The 18,511-nt window shown below is 41.8% G+C and overlaps 1 protein-coding gene across 5 annotated transcripts in view; it reads right to left on the reverse strand.

The window, feature by feature from the left end:
• Window positions 1-18,511, reverse strand: part of LOC140715456 (uncharacterized) — a 274,016-nt gene that overhangs the window by 225,415 nt on the left and 30,090 nt on the right. For 4 of the 5 annotated variants that reach the window (XM_073027672.1, XM_073027667.1, XM_073027673.1 and 1 more), the window contains exon 1: window positions 12,945-12,959. Coding sequence is in view for 1 of the 5 variants with exons in the window: in XM_073027670.1 (XP_072883771.1) it covers window positions 14,635-14,667 (33 nt within the window). In the remaining 4 variants the exon portion in view is untranslated. Of the gene's footprint in view, window positions 1-12,944; window positions 12,960-14,634; window positions 14,715-17,743; window positions 17,828-18,511 lie in introns of those variants that run through there. The other variant, XM_073027670.1, reaches the window with a different exon arrangement.

Below are 18,511 nucleotides of genomic sequence, written 5' to 3' on the forward strand. Positions count from 1 at the left end.
ACTCACTCTCTCCCTCTCTCTCAAAAAAAAATTGATTTCTGGGATATTGTGTATAATTTGCAGGCATCAGGGAGTCGCTATCAATATGCGGGAGACTCCCGGAACTTCCAGGAGAGGTGGGAGGTCTGTTTTTCAATCTGGCCCAGCGCTTAAATCGGCCTAACCTTGGGTCATTCCTCGCTCTCGGACCTGGCCCTTGTCACCGATACGTCTTCCAGCCAGGCTGCCCCATTTCAGCCCATACCCAACCTTTACAATATGGCTTGGTGCTTAAGTCGGCCAAACAGCTGGTCGCTCCTTGCTCTCAGGCCCAGACCCCACCACCTCAGTACTGCTTTGCCTCAGTTCTGGCACTCCAAATTGCCCACAAGTCTGCTCCAGCAATGGGCTAAACATTGGCTCATTCCTTCCTCTGGGCCTGGGCCAGAAACATCAAAAATTCCTTTCCACTACAGATGTTGTTCAATCTGCTGAGTCCTTCCAGTTTGAGTTTTCTTTTACGCCAGCTCTAGTAATCAACACCAGCGCCACAACTAGAGCCAAGCTGTTCCAGTACAGTTACTAAGCTGGTATCTATATGATGATCAGGCATGCCAGGCAGTGAGGTGCTAGCCAAACAGCTTTCCGCAGGAGGTCTCTGCCGTCATCTTTCTGCAGATTTCATCCCACATCGAACAGATATCAAGCTAGCACTTGAGGAACTCAGAAACACAAGAAAAAAATCTGCAGATGCCGGAAATCCAAAGCAGCACACACAAAATGCCGAAGGGACTCAGCTAATCAGACAGCACCCATGGAAAGGAATAAACAGTCAACGTTTTGAGTTGAGACCCTTCTTCGGGACTTGAAGGAAAGGGGAAGATGCCAGAATAAAAGCTAGCTTGAAGAAGTCTCTGCCTAACAACTTCCAGCACATCACCTGCAATACTAGGAGCCTCAATACGCTCGACCACTGCTGCACCAGCATCAAGAATGTCTACCGCTCCATCTCTTGCTCACAATTTGGCAAACCTCGCCATCCGGCTGTGGTCCTTCTGCCTGCGTGCAGACAGAGACTGAAAAGTATGGCACCAGTGAAGAGAAATGCAAAGAGCTGGATGGTTGAGCTAGAGCAGCGAATTTGGGATTACTTCGAGTCAGTGAACTAGACCACATTCAATGAATTCTCAGCAGAACTCAGCGAATATGACGCTTATCAACTACATAAGGACAGACATGGATGAGTATGTACCTACAAAAACACTTTGAACCTTTCCCAACCAAAAGTGTTTGGGAGGGAGGAAAGATGCTTGCTCTCTTATTGTTGTTCTGTTGAACATTGTGAGCATGTTAGGTTGTGCTCTTTGTGAACATAAACAACACATTTCACTGCATGTCTTCATTAACATCTGATAAATAATTGAATCTGAATATGAATTTGCTGAGGGATAGATATGTGGTCATATTAGAAGTCCAGGTACAACCTCTGGAAGGCCATTGCAAGCAGAAACGAGGCCATTTTGGACTAGAATCACAGATGGACATTTGACAGTGGTGGCAGGGCTTACACTATATAACTACCTACAAGATGAGAGCTGATAGCATAAACGAGTCATCACTCCTGGTTAAGCTCACTGCCTTTTATGCGCACTTTGACTGGGGGAGCATGTGACAAGAGTCCTTGACGGGAATGGTTTGACAATAATGGCTGCAGTATGCAAAGCAAGGCTCAAGACACGTATCAAACTGGATAAAGAACTGAGCACTAAACAATAAACTAAACGTTATCACTAGTAGGGCTTATGATTGAGCATCAAACCTCAGTTCAGGTGCTCTTTATATACTCAATACCCAAAGTATGATTGCCAATTAGCAGGACTGTCTCAAACCCTTAAAGGGGCCATGCCAGCTATCCATACTCCAGAGAGTAAGAACTTCTAAATCCCAGAAGCTGGCATGGTTGGGGATGTCTTGTAACAGAACTATGACACACCAACATGAGCACTCACATCTCCAGTTGACTCTGTAACTTCAGTCTCTAAGGCAGGCATCCAAGGATATTTCAGGAGGTGTCTGGTCCATACAATGTACCTGATTGAGTACTAAAGATATGAGTGGGCCAAATAGCTAATACTAAAATATTTACAGATATATGCAACTTCTCATTTCTGCAATTTGTGGATCGCATTTGCTTTAAAAAAGGCACCTTTTGTATTAGTGTACAAGAAGAGCGCAGTGATCTACCTCAACGTCATCTAGTAGCATTTATATCAACTGTAATGAAGTGCTTTGAAATTTGTTATGGTGCAAATCATCTTCACCTCAGGGATAACCTAGATCTTCTCCAATTTGCCTACTACTACAACAGGTCAACTGCAGATGTGAGTTCTCTGGCTCTTCACTCTGCTCTGTACTATCTGGACAATGAGAACTCAGGGCAGGCTGCTGTTCGTTGATTACATCTTGGAATTCAACACAATCATTATCATTCCATCAAAACTTAACATCAAGTTTCAACACCTAGGTCTCTATACCTCCCTCTGCAACAGGATACTTGACTTCCTTATTGGCAGACCTCACTCTGTGAGAAGTGGTAACATCTCCTCTTCTGTGATCATGTAGGCCCTTGCTGTACATGCCTGCTTGGCTATGCACAGCCACTAATGGCTAAGCACAGATATTATTGTTATTGGACAAATCACAGGTGGCAATGCGCCAGCTTACCGGAGACTGAGTGGTACTACAAAAACCTCTTACTGAATGTCAGCAAAACTAAAGAGCTGATTGTTGACTTCAGGAATGCCAAATAAATGCAAATAAAATGTAGGGCAAACAAATACCAGTCTACATTTGGGTATCGGCACCGGATTCCCCTAGTGAGTCAACATCTATAAATTTCTGGACATTAGCATATTATATTACCAGTCTGGGCGCAGCACCTACATGCAGGCATAAGGAAAACATGCCAGTGTGTTTAATTTCCTAGGAGGTTAAGGACGTTCAGCTTAACCTCCAATAAATTCTACAGATATATACTGTTGTAAGTATCCTGACTGATTGCTTCGAGGTCTGGTGCAGCAATATGAATGCAAAGGAACGCAAGAAGCTGCGGAGAGTGTTGAACTCTCCCCTACATCACAAGTAATACGTCCCCATCATTGGTAGAACCTACAGGAGGTATTGCCTCACCAGAGCAACAAAGATCCCCACTAGCTGGGCCTTAACATCTTTTCGTAGCTAATCGGCAGGAAGTACAGAAGCCTGAAGTCCTACGTGACCAGGATAAAGTTGGTTCTTGAACCAACCAGCAGAACCCTAATCACTACAGCTTAGCAAAAACATGACCACTTGGCAGTAAAATGGACATTTCTGCTCTAATTGTGTATTTTTGTAAAAATTGTATGTGATTTAGATATCATGTATGTTTTCTTGTGAATGCTGCTCATTCGTGCCTGAGATTCTGGTGCAAATAAGTATTTCATTGCACTTGTGCAGGCATGACAATAAACTTGTCTTTGACCTTGACGATGCAGAGCATTTTCCAGGCATGTCCTGTTCACAGAAAAAAGTGACTAATCTAATGTAATGAATTACCACACACTCACACGTGCAAAATGGTGGAAGGAGTCATGGCCATGTAATCACTGATAACTTGTTTACCAATGCCCGATGTGAAGCACGACAAACAAATTTCATAGCGCAAGATTCACTTACCTGCAATATTTTCTCCTTCTGCACTTAGGCTTCTGAGTATCTGCATGGGCTTGTTAATCAAAGGTATGCCCGTCTGTATATGGATCAGCAAACCTTTGTCCATATTTAATCAAGCCTGATATTTTATATTTTGGGGTGACACTGTAGCATAGTGGTTAGCAAACTGCTTTACAGTACAGGCAGCCAGGGTTCAATTCCCACCGTTGCCAGACAATGTTCTTCAATTGTCCTTGTTTCCTCCCACGCTCCAAAGATGTACCATTTGGTAGGTTAATTGTCCCATGATTAGGCTGGGGTTAAATCAGGGTGTTGCTGGGCAGCACGGTCGAAGGGCTGAAAGGACCTATTCCGTGCTGTATCTCAATAAATAAGTAAATATTGTGATCTAAAACCAGCTGAGTGGTAGAATCAGTATAAAAGGAGGAAGTTGGGAATATCGAGAGAATAGGTTACAGGGAAAATTAGTGGGGAACCATGAATGGGCTGAGAATTGGCATAAGTGGGGTGGATAACCTCTTTCTATGTCACCCACAGCTCCAATCTGCTAATTAAATTTGCCGACGACACTATATTGATTGGCCTTATCTCAAACAATAATGATGTGGCCTACAGGGAAGAAGTCATCTCTCTGACACAGTGGTGTCAAGAAAACAACCTCTCCCTCAATGTCGCATAAACAAAGGAGCTGGTTGTGGTCTACAGGAGGAATGAAGATGGGCTAACCCCTATTGACATCGATGGATCTGGGGTTGAGAGGGTAAACAGCTTCAAGTTCCTCAGCATCCACATCACCGGGGATTTTACATGGTCTATACCATATATGTCAAACTTAAGGCCCGCGGGCCAAATCCGGCCCGTGGTGGAATTATCTTTGGCCCACGAGATAATATCTAATTACTATTAAAGCTGGCCCCAGTAATCGAAGCGCCTATGGCGTATGATATGGCTAATGCTGAGTTTATTCAGGTACCAGGTTTTCAGGGTTTTTAGTGTTTATTCGGCAGTCTTGCTCGGCAGTCTTCTTCATAAGAAACGGAATTTGTAAAGTGAAACACTTTGTAGTTATAGCAGAAACTGAGACACATGAGAGCAGGCTGAATAAACGGAGGCAACGAAAGCTGCGTTCGCACGCGTCCGACTGATCCGGCCCGTATGAAGCTGCATTTTGCTCAATCCGGCCCGTGACCTAAAATGAGTTTGACACCCCTGGTCTGTACACACCAGCTGTGTGGTGAAGAAGCATAACAGCCCCTATTTCACCTCAGACAGTTGAGGAAGTTTGGTATGGGCCCCCAAATCCTAAGAACTTTCTACAGGGGCATAATTGAGAGCATCCTGACTGGCTGCATCACTGCCTAGTATGGGAACTGTACCTCCCTTAATCGCAGAACTCTGCAGAGAGTGGTGTGGATAGCCCAGTGCATCTGTAGTTGTGAACTTCCCATGATTCAGGACATTTACAAGGACAGGTGTGTAAAAAGGACCACAAGGATCATTGGGGACCCAAGTCATCCCAACCACAATCTATTCCAGCTGCTACTATCTGGGAAGTCATACCACAGCATAAAAGCCAGGACCAACAGGCTCTGAGACAGCTTCTTCCACCAGGCCATCAGACTGATGAACTCACGCTGATTTGAGTGTACTCTATATTACACTGACGGTTCTATTTATTGTAAATTATTATAAGTTACTATGATTGCACATGGCACATTTAGATGGAGACATAACATAAAGATTTTTACTCGTCATGTATGTGAAGGATGTAAGAAATAAAGTCAATTCAATTCAATCCAAAGCAATATGGAAATAAAATGACATTTGCCACATCATCTTATTTATGGCCAATTCATACTCGTACTTCCAGTTTGCAATTCATCCATAAAGCAGTATCCAGAGGACAATTTTTAATTCCACTGTAAGATCCATGAATTTAAAACTTGTTCATGTTCGGTTTTAGGCACAGCAGATTTAATCAAAATTTTCTATACTACACTGTCCTCTAGTGGCAAGCATATCATATGGTTTTATGTTTTGAACTACACTGCAGTTCACGGTGAAAATTATGCTATCACTTGAGTGTTTTATACTAACTAGATTAAGTTTGTCTAGTGAACATCCACATTGTCACATTTGCTTTCTAACATTGGCTGGTGCCAGTGTTGGTTCTTCTCAGTTGAACACGGGACTCACTACGTTATACTTTTAGAAGGTTATCCTGTTGATAATAACAAAGTGCACTTCATGCTGGTAATGCCTTTGATACCAAGGGTAGGTTGCTTCTCATTTGTAGAGAGATGCATTGCCTGACACTTCAGTGGCACAAACTTGCCACTTGTCAGCCCTTGACTGAGTCTGGTCTGGTTCTAGCTGCATGCAGGCACAAGTCATCATGCTTTGGACTGATCACCAGGGGGCGCTGGATTCCTCCAGGCTCCAACTTTACTCCTCCACTGGAGGAATATTATGAGTTAATAAAAACACACAATGCTGGCAGAACTCAGCAGGCCAGATGGCATCTATGGGAGGAGGTAGTGACGACGTTTCGGGCCGAAACTCTTCATCAGGAGTGAGTTGACTATTTCCACTTGAGCCTTGTTTTGGTTCTCCAGTTAAGTTCCTTCTTGGGTGGGTGAGTGGGTGTGTGTGTTGGTGATGATTCTCAAGTTCCCTACAAACAAATCCTGTAGTAAAGATTCTTTGTTTAACTTCATCTTCATCTCTGGTCTTCTCTACACCTGGCAACCACCCTTGCTACACAAGTTACTCAGTTTACTGATGAGTTGTGAATAGAATTCAAACTGTGAGACCATCAGTGAACATCTTCACTTGTAAACATACCATGGAGTTTCTATGAGAAGCAGACTAAGATACTTTAGCATGGGACACAGCTTTCAGGAACTTCTACACTGAGGTTATGGGACTGATGTGATTGACTATGATGTCTACAATGGTCTTCCTTTGTGAGGTTTGACTCCAGCCACTGAATTCAGTTCTACCAGGTCTCCAAGTTTCACACTCAAAGCCAACTGCTGACTTGATGTCAAGGGCAATCACGCTCACCACACCTGTAAGATTTGGCCCTATGATCTATGTTTGGACCAAGGCTGTGATGAGGTTTGGAGTCAGGTACTCCTGCCAACCTCAAACTGGGCATTCATATGTAAGCAGTTAGTAAGTAAATGCCAGTCTCGAAGTGGCATTGCTTAGAGGGCACTGCTTTCATCTCTTTGCTGATAATTCACTGAGAACAGGTGAACCGGACATTCACAGACAATGTACCAGTCCACAGGGTACTGACTGCTTGCTGGTATGGAAACTCCAATGCACAGGATCGGAAGAGGCTGCAGAGGGCCATAGACTCAGCTAGCTCCTTCGCGGACACAAGCTTCTCCACCCTCAAGGACAACTTCTCACTATTATTTCAGGGAGGAGGCACAAGAACCTGAAAACCCACACTCAACATTTTAGGAACAGTTTCTTTTCCTCTGCCATCAGATTTCTGAATAGTCTATGCACCCATGAATTTTACCTTGCTAAACCGCTTTTGCAATATTTATGTTTAAAATTTATTTTCCATTGATTGCGATACAGCAAGGTTTCCAGCCCTTCAAGCTCTTTGATCCATGCCGTCCAGTCGTCCCCGAGCAGCCCCTGATTTAACCCTAGCCTAATCATGGGACAATTGACAATGACCAATGAACCTACTAACCGGTACACTTTTGGAATGTGGGAGGAACCAGAGCACCCAGAGGAAACCCATGCAGTCTCAGGGAGAATGTACAAATTCCTTACAGACACCAGCAGGAATTCATTATTGCAAATTATAGTAACTTTTTTTATGTCTTGCACTATATGAAGTTACAGAACAACACACTTCACAATATGCTGCTGATAATAAACCTGCTTCTGATTCTGAAACTCTATTGCATAACTTTGCAAAAGGAACAAGTCTTTAGTATTCAACTGTTCCTTTAACTCCTTCACTCTTCACATCGGCAAACATATTTTATCTTTAATATTTCAAGTTCTAATCAAATATCTTTGCTTACAGAAGCTACTTGAGCTACTGGTATTGGTGCTTTTTCTGTAACTTGTGCCATATCCAGTGGGATTCTCTGTAAGTTCTGCCATCTCCAATAGAATCCCACCACCAAGCACATCATTCCCTCCTCCCCCAACTTTCTGCTTTCCGCAGGGATTGCTCCCCACACAACTCCCTTCGATAGATAGATAGATAGATAGATAGATAGATAGATAGATAGATAGATAGATAGATAGATAGATAGATAGATAGATAGATAGATAGATAGATAGATAGATAGATAGATAGATACTTTATTCATCCCCATGGGGAAATTCAACATTTTTTCCAATGTCCCATACACTTATTGTAGCAAAACTAATTACATACAATACTTAACTCAGTAAAAATATGATATGCATCTAAAATCACCCTCTCAAAAAGCATTAATAATAGCTTTTAAAAAGTTCTTAAGTAGCTTACTTAAATACATTGAGTCCTAACCCCGGCACTTTAACATATCTTACTCCTGGCGGTTGAATTGTAAAGCCAAATGGCATTGGGGAGTATTGATGTCTTCATCTTGTCTGAGGAGCATTGCATCGATAGCAACCTGTCGCTGAAACTGCTTCTCAGTCTCTGGATAGTGCTATGTAGAGGATGTTCAGGGTTTTCCATAATTGACCGTAGCCTACTCAGCGCCCTTCGCTCTGCTACCGATGTTATACTCTCCAGTACTTTGCCCACGACAGAGCCCGCCTTCCTTACCAGCTTATTAAGACGTGAGGCATCCCTCTTCTTAATGCTGCCTCCCCAACACGCCACCACAAAGAAGAGGGCGCTCTCCACAACTGACCTATAGAACATCTTCAGCATCTCACTACAAACATTGAATGACGCCAACCTTCTAAGGAAGTACAGTCGACTCTGTGCCTTCCTGCACAAGGCATCTGTGTTGGCAGTCCAGTCTAGCTATTCAGTCTATTCAGATCAGTCTATTCCACTGATCTCCCTCCTGGTACTTATCCTTGCAAGTGGAACTAGTGCTACACTTGTCCCTACGCCTCCTCCCTCACTACCATTCAGGGCCCCAAACAGTCCCTCCAGGTGAGGCAACAGTTCACCTGCAAGCCTGTTGGCGTCATCTACTGTATCTGGTGTGGTTTCCTATACATGGGTGAGACCCGATATAGACAGGGGAACTGCTTCGCTGAGCACCTACGCTCTGTCCACCGGAAAAAGCGGGATCTCTCGATGGCCACCCATTTCGATTCTACTTCCCATTCTCAGTCCAATATGTCATCCATGCTCCCCTCTACTGCCACAATGAGGCCACAATCAGGCTGGAGAGGCAACAGCTTATATTCCATCTGGGTAGCCTCCAATCTGATGACGTAAACATCGATTTCTCTAACTTCAGGTAATTGCCCACCACCCCCAATCCAAAATAGCTGATCCCCGAGTGGGTTCAACCATGAGCTGCTCTAAAAAGCCACCTCGTAGGCATTCTAGAAAATCCCTCTCTTGGAATCCTGCATCAACCTGGTCTTCCCAATCCACATGCATATTGAAATCCCCAATGACTGTTGTAACATTGCCCTTTTGCCACGCATTTTCTATCTCCCGTTGTAACTTGCAGACCACATCCTTACTACTGTTTGGGGGGGTCTGTAGACAAATCCCATCAGGATCTTTTAACCCTTGCAGTTCCTTTGCTCTATCCACAACGCTTCAACACCCTCCAACCCTATGTCACCTCTTTCTAATTATTTAATTTCATTTTTTTTAACCAACAGAGCCACGTCAGCCCTTCTGCCTACCTGCCTGTCCTTTTGATACAATGCATATCCTTGGGCATTAAGGTCCCAGCTATAATCTTCTTTCAGCCATGATTCAGTGATACCTACAACATCGTACTTGCCAATATGTAACTGTGCTAAAATTTCATCGACTTTTTACTCTATACTTCATGCAGATATAACACCTTTAGTCCTGTATTCACTTTTTTTCAATCTTATCTGCCTTTTATGTTGCAACTCATTCTGTTTACTTCAATTTTACCCTTTTATCAGTTTCCCTTTGCTGTGAGTCTCACTCCACATTGCCTCTGTTTGTAAACCTACCACCTCATCTTCAGCACTATCACTCCGGTTCCCATTCCCCTGCCAAATTAGTTTAAACACACCCGAACAACTCAGCTAACCTGCCCTCCAGGATGTTGGACCCCCTCAGGTTCAGGTGTAACCCGTCCCTTTCCTACAGGTCATGCCTTCCCCAGAAGAGATCCCAATGATCCAGAAATCTGAACTCCTGCCCCCTGCACCAGTTCTTCGCCCATGCACTCACCTGCCAAATCATCTTATTTTCACCCCCACGTGGCATAGGCAGCAATCCAGAGATTACTACCCTGTGGAGGTCCTGATCTTCAGTTTTCTACCTAGTACCCTAAAATCTCTCTTTGGGACCACCTCACCTAGTCTACCTTTGTCTTTGGTGCCAATATGCACCAAGACTTTGGCTGCTCCCCCTTGCCCCTGAGAATGCCCTGGACACAATCCAAGACATCCCTGATCTTGGCAACGTACCATCTGGGTGTCTCTATCGCACCCACAGAACCTCGTCTCCGTTCCTCTGACTAAGAAATCTCCTATCAACACTGCAGTCCTCTTCACTTCTCTTCACTGGTGAGCCGTCCCACTCAATAGTATCTGAAGTTGTATACTGTGTGTGTAGGCCTCCGTTAGTCTCGATAGACCATGGATTTGCGCCGTGGAAAGTTTCCAGGGCACAAGCCTGGGCAAGGTCTTTTTTTTCATGGAAGGTTTTCAAGGTTTTTTTTTCAGCCCAAGCTGCAAGTCTCTCCAATGTTGTCCAAGGGAAGGGCATTAGGACCCATACAGCTTGGAACCAGTGTCGTCGCAGAGCAATTTGGGGTTGAGTGCCTTGCTCAAGGACACACACACAACCTCAGCCAAGGCTCAAACTAGCGACCTTCAGATAACTAGACGAACACCTTAACCACTTGGCCACGCACCAACACAGTTATATATTAATTATAGAGGGGAAAGGCCACAGGTGTACATTTCCCCTCATTTGACTGACAGTCACCCAGTTACCTGTCTCCTGCAACCTAGGGGTGACTACATCCCTGTAGTTCCTATCTGTCACCTCCTCATTCTCTCATATGAGTCGAAGGGCATCGATCTGCAGCTCTAGCTCCTGAATACATTCTCTCAGGAGCTGCAACTCTGACCTAATGCAGATCTGTCTATTTGAAGACTGTATGCGTCCCAGACTTCTCACATCCCACACAGAACGATACACTGCCCCCAGAGCCAGTCTCACTAATCAACTGTGTCCTAATGGATGAGGAGTGAACAGAGAGAGAGCCACTGACAAGACAATGTACCTCACCCAAGCCCGATGAGTCAAGCCACTCTAAAGGCTGCCACACTCCAAATGAATGACTGTTCCGCTTGCACATGAATGATTCTTATTGGCCCTTTCTATTGAACCCCTCTTGCTGACTGGTTGCTCCTCAACTCAGAAAGACTCTTGCGAAACTCTGCCTTCAAAATCTCGATTGCTGCCCTGGTTAAAAAGTAGCCCTTTTCATGAACCCCTGGAGTGGATTGTCCAACTATGGTCACAATGTATTTTAAGAGATCCTGTCTCTTAATTGCCATTAGCTATTGTAACGCTCACGCAATCGGCTGGTGTATGTCTAGGGGAAAATTCGTCCACCCACCAAACCGCGCCTCCCGTATACGTGGATGCTGTGAAATACACGCTAGTACAATCTCGCACACACAATATCAAACCGCACACCATGTACGTTTACAGAATACACTTTATAAATCTTACCAGAACTAAGTGATTAATAGCGGTACAATATATATGAAAGAAAAGAAAGGAAAGAAAAGGCATCAGAACTTCTCCAACCTCCACGACCCTCGTGTCTGGGACCACCCTCGGTGATCGACCAGAGCGCCTCCAGCACCGTCCACCCTCCTCGTGATCTCCTCTCCAACTCCCCAAAAGCCCACCAACACCAGCTCACAGACGCACAAGAAAGAATAACATTTGGTTAACAAATGAATACAATTCTCATTATCAGTAATTATAACCCAAACAAGCTGCAAGAGGAAGCACTCTCTCATCAGTTACCATAACAAAGAAGCCACTTTGATTAACATACGCAGTAACATAAGAAACCCTTTACACTATCATCTTTGCACAACTTATTGTAAATTGATAACAACATTTTTCAGACGGAGTATCAAACCAGGGTTAATATCACTGGCATGTGCCGTGAAGGTTTCATCACAGCCTTTCACACATTCTTCCCACTGGTGGACTAACACATTATAGCTGCATGTACAGACAAGGAGCAATAACCACAAGTAGAATTATAAAGTTCAATGTCATCTTTTACAACAACAAACAGACTTGCACTGCAACTAGATGATTCCTCCCTCCGAGGGGACCACAACCTTGTCACGGTTTGGAGGTTTGCGTGCCTCAGTGACCTGGAGAGCTACGTTGGCTGGAGTCAGGGCTTTATGCTTTGGCCCTTGGTGGAATCACCCATGCCAAACAGGTCAAAGTGTAGAGGCCAGGCTAAGAGTGGTCCACTGGTCCTCCAAATCTGGGGGTTCAGCTCAAGACTAACAGCCCTGACTGGCAAAACAAAATTGTAACAGGAACAGCAATGAAGGATCCTTCGTACCCGAGTGTAATGGTATTCCTGAGTCTCCATGGCTGACAGTAGTGAAAACTGAGAGGAAGCTACTGAGACAAAGAAGGAAGCCCTGAACAGTGCCAGAGATGGAGGACCTTCATTGCTGCCCTAGACGCCAGCAGCGTAACGGGCAACAGGCACTGTACATATTTATTTCATGCATTGTACCAGCACAATTTAAGTGAAATAAGCAGTTTGTGGTTAATGATAGCAATTTACGTTCAGTCAAATCCTGCAGTTAAACATTATTAATACAATGTGTAAGTAGGTCACAAAGATGTTTTATTGTAGTCAGAGTAAAATCAGTTGTTCCTTGCGTCGTGTTAGGTTGCATGCACTGATTTAACATCTGAAATATGAGTAAGTATGATAATCACTGCAAAAGAACAGATTTGCACTGGGAAAATAGCAAGCCATGCAAGACTCTGAGTTAGCAAATGAAGCTGAAGCAAACACGTACTTCAGTAGAATACTATTTAACACTACCTCTGGAGGCTCCTGATTTGGACATGAGGAGGTAACTCCATCTGCTTCAGCAGCCTTTGGCTAAAAATATGAATCACAGTATAAATGCTAGGTTCTGACCAACCAAACCTCCTGCAGCACTGGATCATCAAAGATTCTGTTTCATAACTGTACAACTCCCCAAGTTGAAAATAACCTCAACTGGTCTTGGGCAACAGAGCAAAGATTTAAAAGGGGCCTGAAGAGCAACTCTTCCATACAGAGAGTGGTAAGCATATGAAATGAGATTCCAGAAGAGCTGGTTGGGATGGATACTGCAGCATCATTTAATTAGCACTTGGATAGCTTTCTGGAAGAGCGTGGCTTGCAGGGATATGGGCCAAATGCAGGAAACTGGGACTAGCAGAGTGGATCCGATGGTTCGCATGGACTTGATGGGCAGAAGGGCCTATGTCATGCTGAATTGCTCTATGACTCATATCAAAGCACACTAAAATAACTGAGATGTTAGACAAGCTTATTAGCTTTTATCTGTTTTTAATATTAAATTTGGTAAGTCACACCGATGAGATTCTTTACCCATGATGTTATTGTCACAAAAGTGACCAATGCTTTTGTAAATTTTCACCTTCTCAGAAACAAACATTACAAAATGCACAGCTTATTAGCAAATTAGAGTGTTGTGTGCATATATGCAGCGCTGTGCAAGGTGTGTTTGAGTTCTTATACATAAGTTGTAATGACAAACTAAATCAAAGTACTAGTTTCTCTGTTGGTGAAGTGCAGGTGAAGTGGCTCACAAATGATGTTTTTGGAACTTAGTGAGCAAGTTATCTCAAACTGTGTGTGTTGTGATTAAACCGTTTTGATAAGCAGCCAGAGGCATTTTTTCAAATGTTGACAGTAAGGCAATTTACACAAAAGTGTAAAATCCCCTGTCTGCATTGGAGTCAGATGAAGTTTCCAACACCAACATAATGGAAAATTCTTCCTTGATTTATAAAACATTGAAATGTTCGTAAAAACAAATAAATCTTTCCACTCTCTCTAACAGATTTCAATGTGCTACATCCCCACGTTTAACCCTATTAAGTACTCACATCAAAAAACAATTAGACTGCTATGATAATTAATCATTTTGACTACTCTGTAACATATTGGATGTATGGTTTGAAATAATAATCCAAGTAATGTGAAGGCAACACTCAACATAAAAGCATTAACTCTTGCCAAAGCCACTTCACAGGATACATGACCCAGAACTCTCCACTGTCGTGAACGCTATTTACAAGGTAACTGTGCATCCCACTAAAAGTAATCATTGTATGGATAAATGATCAGTCAACCCCCCTATGCAAGATCTATGCAAGATCTCCTTTTACTGACAGTCTCATTTTATCTCGGCTTTTCAATATATATTTTGAAACATGTATTACTATGGTTCCTTTGGAAAAGCTTAAATATTTCATGGTATATATAAAATGCAATTTCATCTTTAAGTCAGACAGTCTTCATAGAAATAAAAGGATTGCAAAATCTGTGTAATTAAAATCACATATCTGACAAAACACTTAAAGTTTATAATTGAATATAAACAATATTTCCTATCTGGCATAAAAAATGCTTGGTTACTGGAAATCTTTTGAAATCACTTACTGATCACTAAATATTATATGTCACGCATTCTGTATAAATGTTATCAGAGACTCACCTGGTCACCCATTGAACTGCCTTCATTTCCCATTATGACTCAACTTCAGAGAGAAAACAAGACAAAAAGAAGGTGGTGAGCTGAAAAAAAGAATAAAACTTGCATTCACATGACAAGTAAATGTAAATGAATGGGTGTGGTATGTTAAAAGTACAAATCAATAGCCTGGGACATCCAAAGAAAGGAAGTAACAGAGCAAATAGCACATACTAACTGAAGAATTTCTAAGCTTTCAACTTGTCTTATTCAGGACAGGTGAGAAAAGACAGTTGGGAAGTAATTATTTATGAAACAAGAAAGATTCTATGATCGGAACAGTATTACGTGGAGAAAAACATGTTGAACAGTGATATCTTGAAATTCCAAAATCAGAATGTCTTGCCATTTTAATTACATCACAACTGAAAGCAGGTGTGGCCTCTGGAGTTCCATTGCAATACAAAAAAAATCCTTTTATTACTCATACTAAACTTTACATTTAATTCTACAAATGATGTTCAAACCCCTTAGCTGTTAAGCTTATTTCTCAATTTCATTCGAGTTTGGATGTAATTTGATACAGTATACAATTAATGACATGGGTTAGCACAAACGAGGCAGCTGGGTGTATCCTCCTGTACCGATGACAACTCCCTCTAACAATATAATTGATTTTATTTTAACATGCAGTGAATTTGGAGTAGCAGGACGAACAGAGAACAATCAAATTACTAAAAGAGAATTAGTGATACTGGATGAGGTTATAGGTAACTTTTTATAGATTGAAGAATATTTCCCTCTTTTATCCTTTGGTTTGTTTTAATATTTTGCCTGTACTAGAGTCTTTTATCATTCTCTGGGGATTCCTTATAGCACAGTGGTTAATCTGGCAGCACGGAGCATAGTGGTTAGCACAATGCTTTATAGTACCAGCAACCTGAGTTCAATTCCCACCACTGCCTGTAAGGAATTTGTATGTTCTCCTTAAATGTAAAGTTAAGTAATAAAAGGATTTCTTTTGTATCACAGTTGAACTCCAGAGGCCACACCTGCTTTCAGTTGTGATGTAACTAAAATGGCAAGACATTCTGATTATTGCAAAGGGCTGGAATACAGTAAAATTCAGGGAAATCTGGGAGGTAAACTTGAAGCAGTCTGCAAGAGAATTGTGACTTGGGAGAAGACTTTGTTTTCCAGCAAGACAATGACCCCAATAAATCAATAAAGTTGATGTCCTGGAATGGTCAAATCAGAGTCCAGACCTCAATCCAATTGGAATTTGTGGCTGGACTTGAAAAGGGATGTTCACTCACGATCCCCATGCAATCTGACAGACTTGAGCAGTTTTGTAAAGAAGAATGGGGAAAAATTGCGGTGTCCAGATGTGCAAAACTGATAGAGAATGATCCACACAGACTCAAGGCTGTAACTGCTGCCAAAGGTGCATCTTCTAAATACTGACTTGAAGGGGGTGAGTAATTATGTAAACAGTTATTTTGTGTTTAATATTTGTAATAAATTTAGACCCATTTGCAGAAACTTGTTTTCACTTTGACACAAAAGAGTCTTTTTCTGTTGATCAGTGTCAAAAAAGCCAAATTAAATCCACTCTGATTCAATGTTGTAAAACAATAAAACATGAAAACTTCTAAGGGGTGTGAATACTTTCATAGGCACTGTATAGCACGGTACTATATTTGTCAACATGGTGCAAAAAGCAAATTTGTGAATCTGATGGGAGCAAAGGAAGTTGGGAATGTTGAGGGTGGAGCACCACAGAAGGGGTGGGACAGATGGCAGAGAAGGAGTGCCAGGGGTGGGGGTTGGTATGGGTACAGACACACCCAGTCCTGAGACACCAGGCAAGGTCATTTGATTCCAAACAATTAGTTTATTGATCATTACAGAATGTCTCTTTGTTGTTTCCCACTTACTGCCCCCGCCCACTCTCTATCCATAATAGAGGCCCATATCAATATCAGCTTTATATGCATCCACATGCCTTTTTTTTGTGACAACTGTACAGTTCAATACATAAAATTACTACAGTGCCGTGCAAAAGAGCTAGGCACCTTTGCTATATAAATGTGCCTAAATCTTTTGCACAGTACTGGATGCTATTATTTTTGTCTTTCTTGCCAATTTGAAATGATAGTTTTGATTGTGAAATCTATGAAAATTAGTTTTAAATACTTATAACCTGCGTGTTACTACTTCGAGCTTTTCGTCATCAATAGTGCAAGAAATATATGCATCAATCTCATCGGTCTTAAGAAAAGAACACAATAAGTTTACAAAGCAAGGTAGTTTTGAGGGGTGAGAGGGTTCTGGGGAATGTAACAAGTGAAAAATCTTGCTTTCATGTACTCCTTCTAACCTCAAACCTATCTTTAAGCATTTCACATGCACTGTTGTATTTTGAAATTCAGCTATGCTAATATAAATAAACTTTGAAAATCTCATTTCACTTAATTTTTATAGAGGTGATTAAAATTGCAGATGGGGACTTTTTTTTTTTACAGAAGTTATAAAGAGGACTTCCAGAAAGCATTTGACAAAGTCAATTGTTGTTTATTTAATATTTCAGTAATATGTGAATAATATTGTAAATGGTGTTTGATTAAGCATTTTTTGTTGTTAACATAATTCATTACGGATTTTGTGTAAAAGTACGTGAATGCCATATGTTATTACACCGCCATGCCATATGTGCATGCTTCACTAAAAGTGAAGTGTACATGGTCTCCTGGACTCCGGTGTTCTTCTTTCAATTAATTTATGTTTTGGAGTTACAAAACAGAACATCAATGACCAAGATGCAAATTTATGCAAATTATTGATCTATCTGGAAATTGGCTTAGCAGGATATGACATGGCACATAATGATGATGATGCAGGATTGGCCAATGGCACCCTACTTTATCCTAATTATCCAATTGAATAATTACTTAACAAAAACAGAATGCCACGTTACCATGGTCATATATTGCATGCAGATAGTCAGCGTAATAAACAGTGCAGTTAGAACCATTAAAGTGCAAAGATAAAGCAAATTAACGAAACTGTGCCTAGTATATTTTAATGAGGCAACAGTGTTATCAACTGATGTTACAAAGGTCAGAAAGGGTACCTTCTACTTGGTGAGAATCCAGGAGGTGCAGATCCAAAATACTGGGAGATCCATGGACAAAAATCATCAAAACATCTTTGACAGCTGTTGAAAATAATCACAAAGGCTAATTAAATCACAACATTTGTATCTCGAGAGCTGGAATCTATACGTAACTATGAAAGCCCTGGCTAAAGTGCAACCAGGATAGGGTGAGTAGTTCTTGACATATCTGTAACTACATATTGGCCATACAAGGAATCCAAAATAGATTGATGAGAATGATACCTTTAACACCAAAGTTACCTTAGAAGGAGAAATTGTATAAATGAAGGTTGAAATCCCTGGAATTTAGAGGCTGATGTGTACTTTGAGTTTGAATCACATCAATTATGATCTCACTGAATGCCAAAGGTAGCTTGGGAGGCCAAGCCTACTTGTTTTATATATATATGGTTCTTCTGTTTCCATTTAGTCTTTCAACACAGTAAGATCCTTTTCTTGCTCAATCACTTGTAAATTTTTTTAACTCATTACTTTCTCAGGACACGGGTGGTGCTAATGAGGCTAACATTAATTGCCTATCCCTAACCACCTTTGAGATGTTGGTAAAACAGCTTCTTGAACTGCTATAGTTCTACTGGAGAACATATTCCCATATCCTCTTGGGTTGATAATTCCAGGAATTAGATCCAGCCATGACAAATAAATATCAATATATTCCCAAGTCAAGGCGATGTGTAACAAAAAGGGGAAGGTGCAGATGGTGGTATTCCTACTGTCATTGTC

Source organism: Hemitrygon akajei, chromosome 23, assembly GCF_048418815.1.
Source record: "Hemitrygon akajei chromosome 23, sHemAka1.3, whole genome shotgun sequence".
NCBI lineage: Eukaryota > Metazoa > Chordata > Chondrichthyes > Myliobatiformes > Dasyatidae > Hemitrygon > Hemitrygon akajei.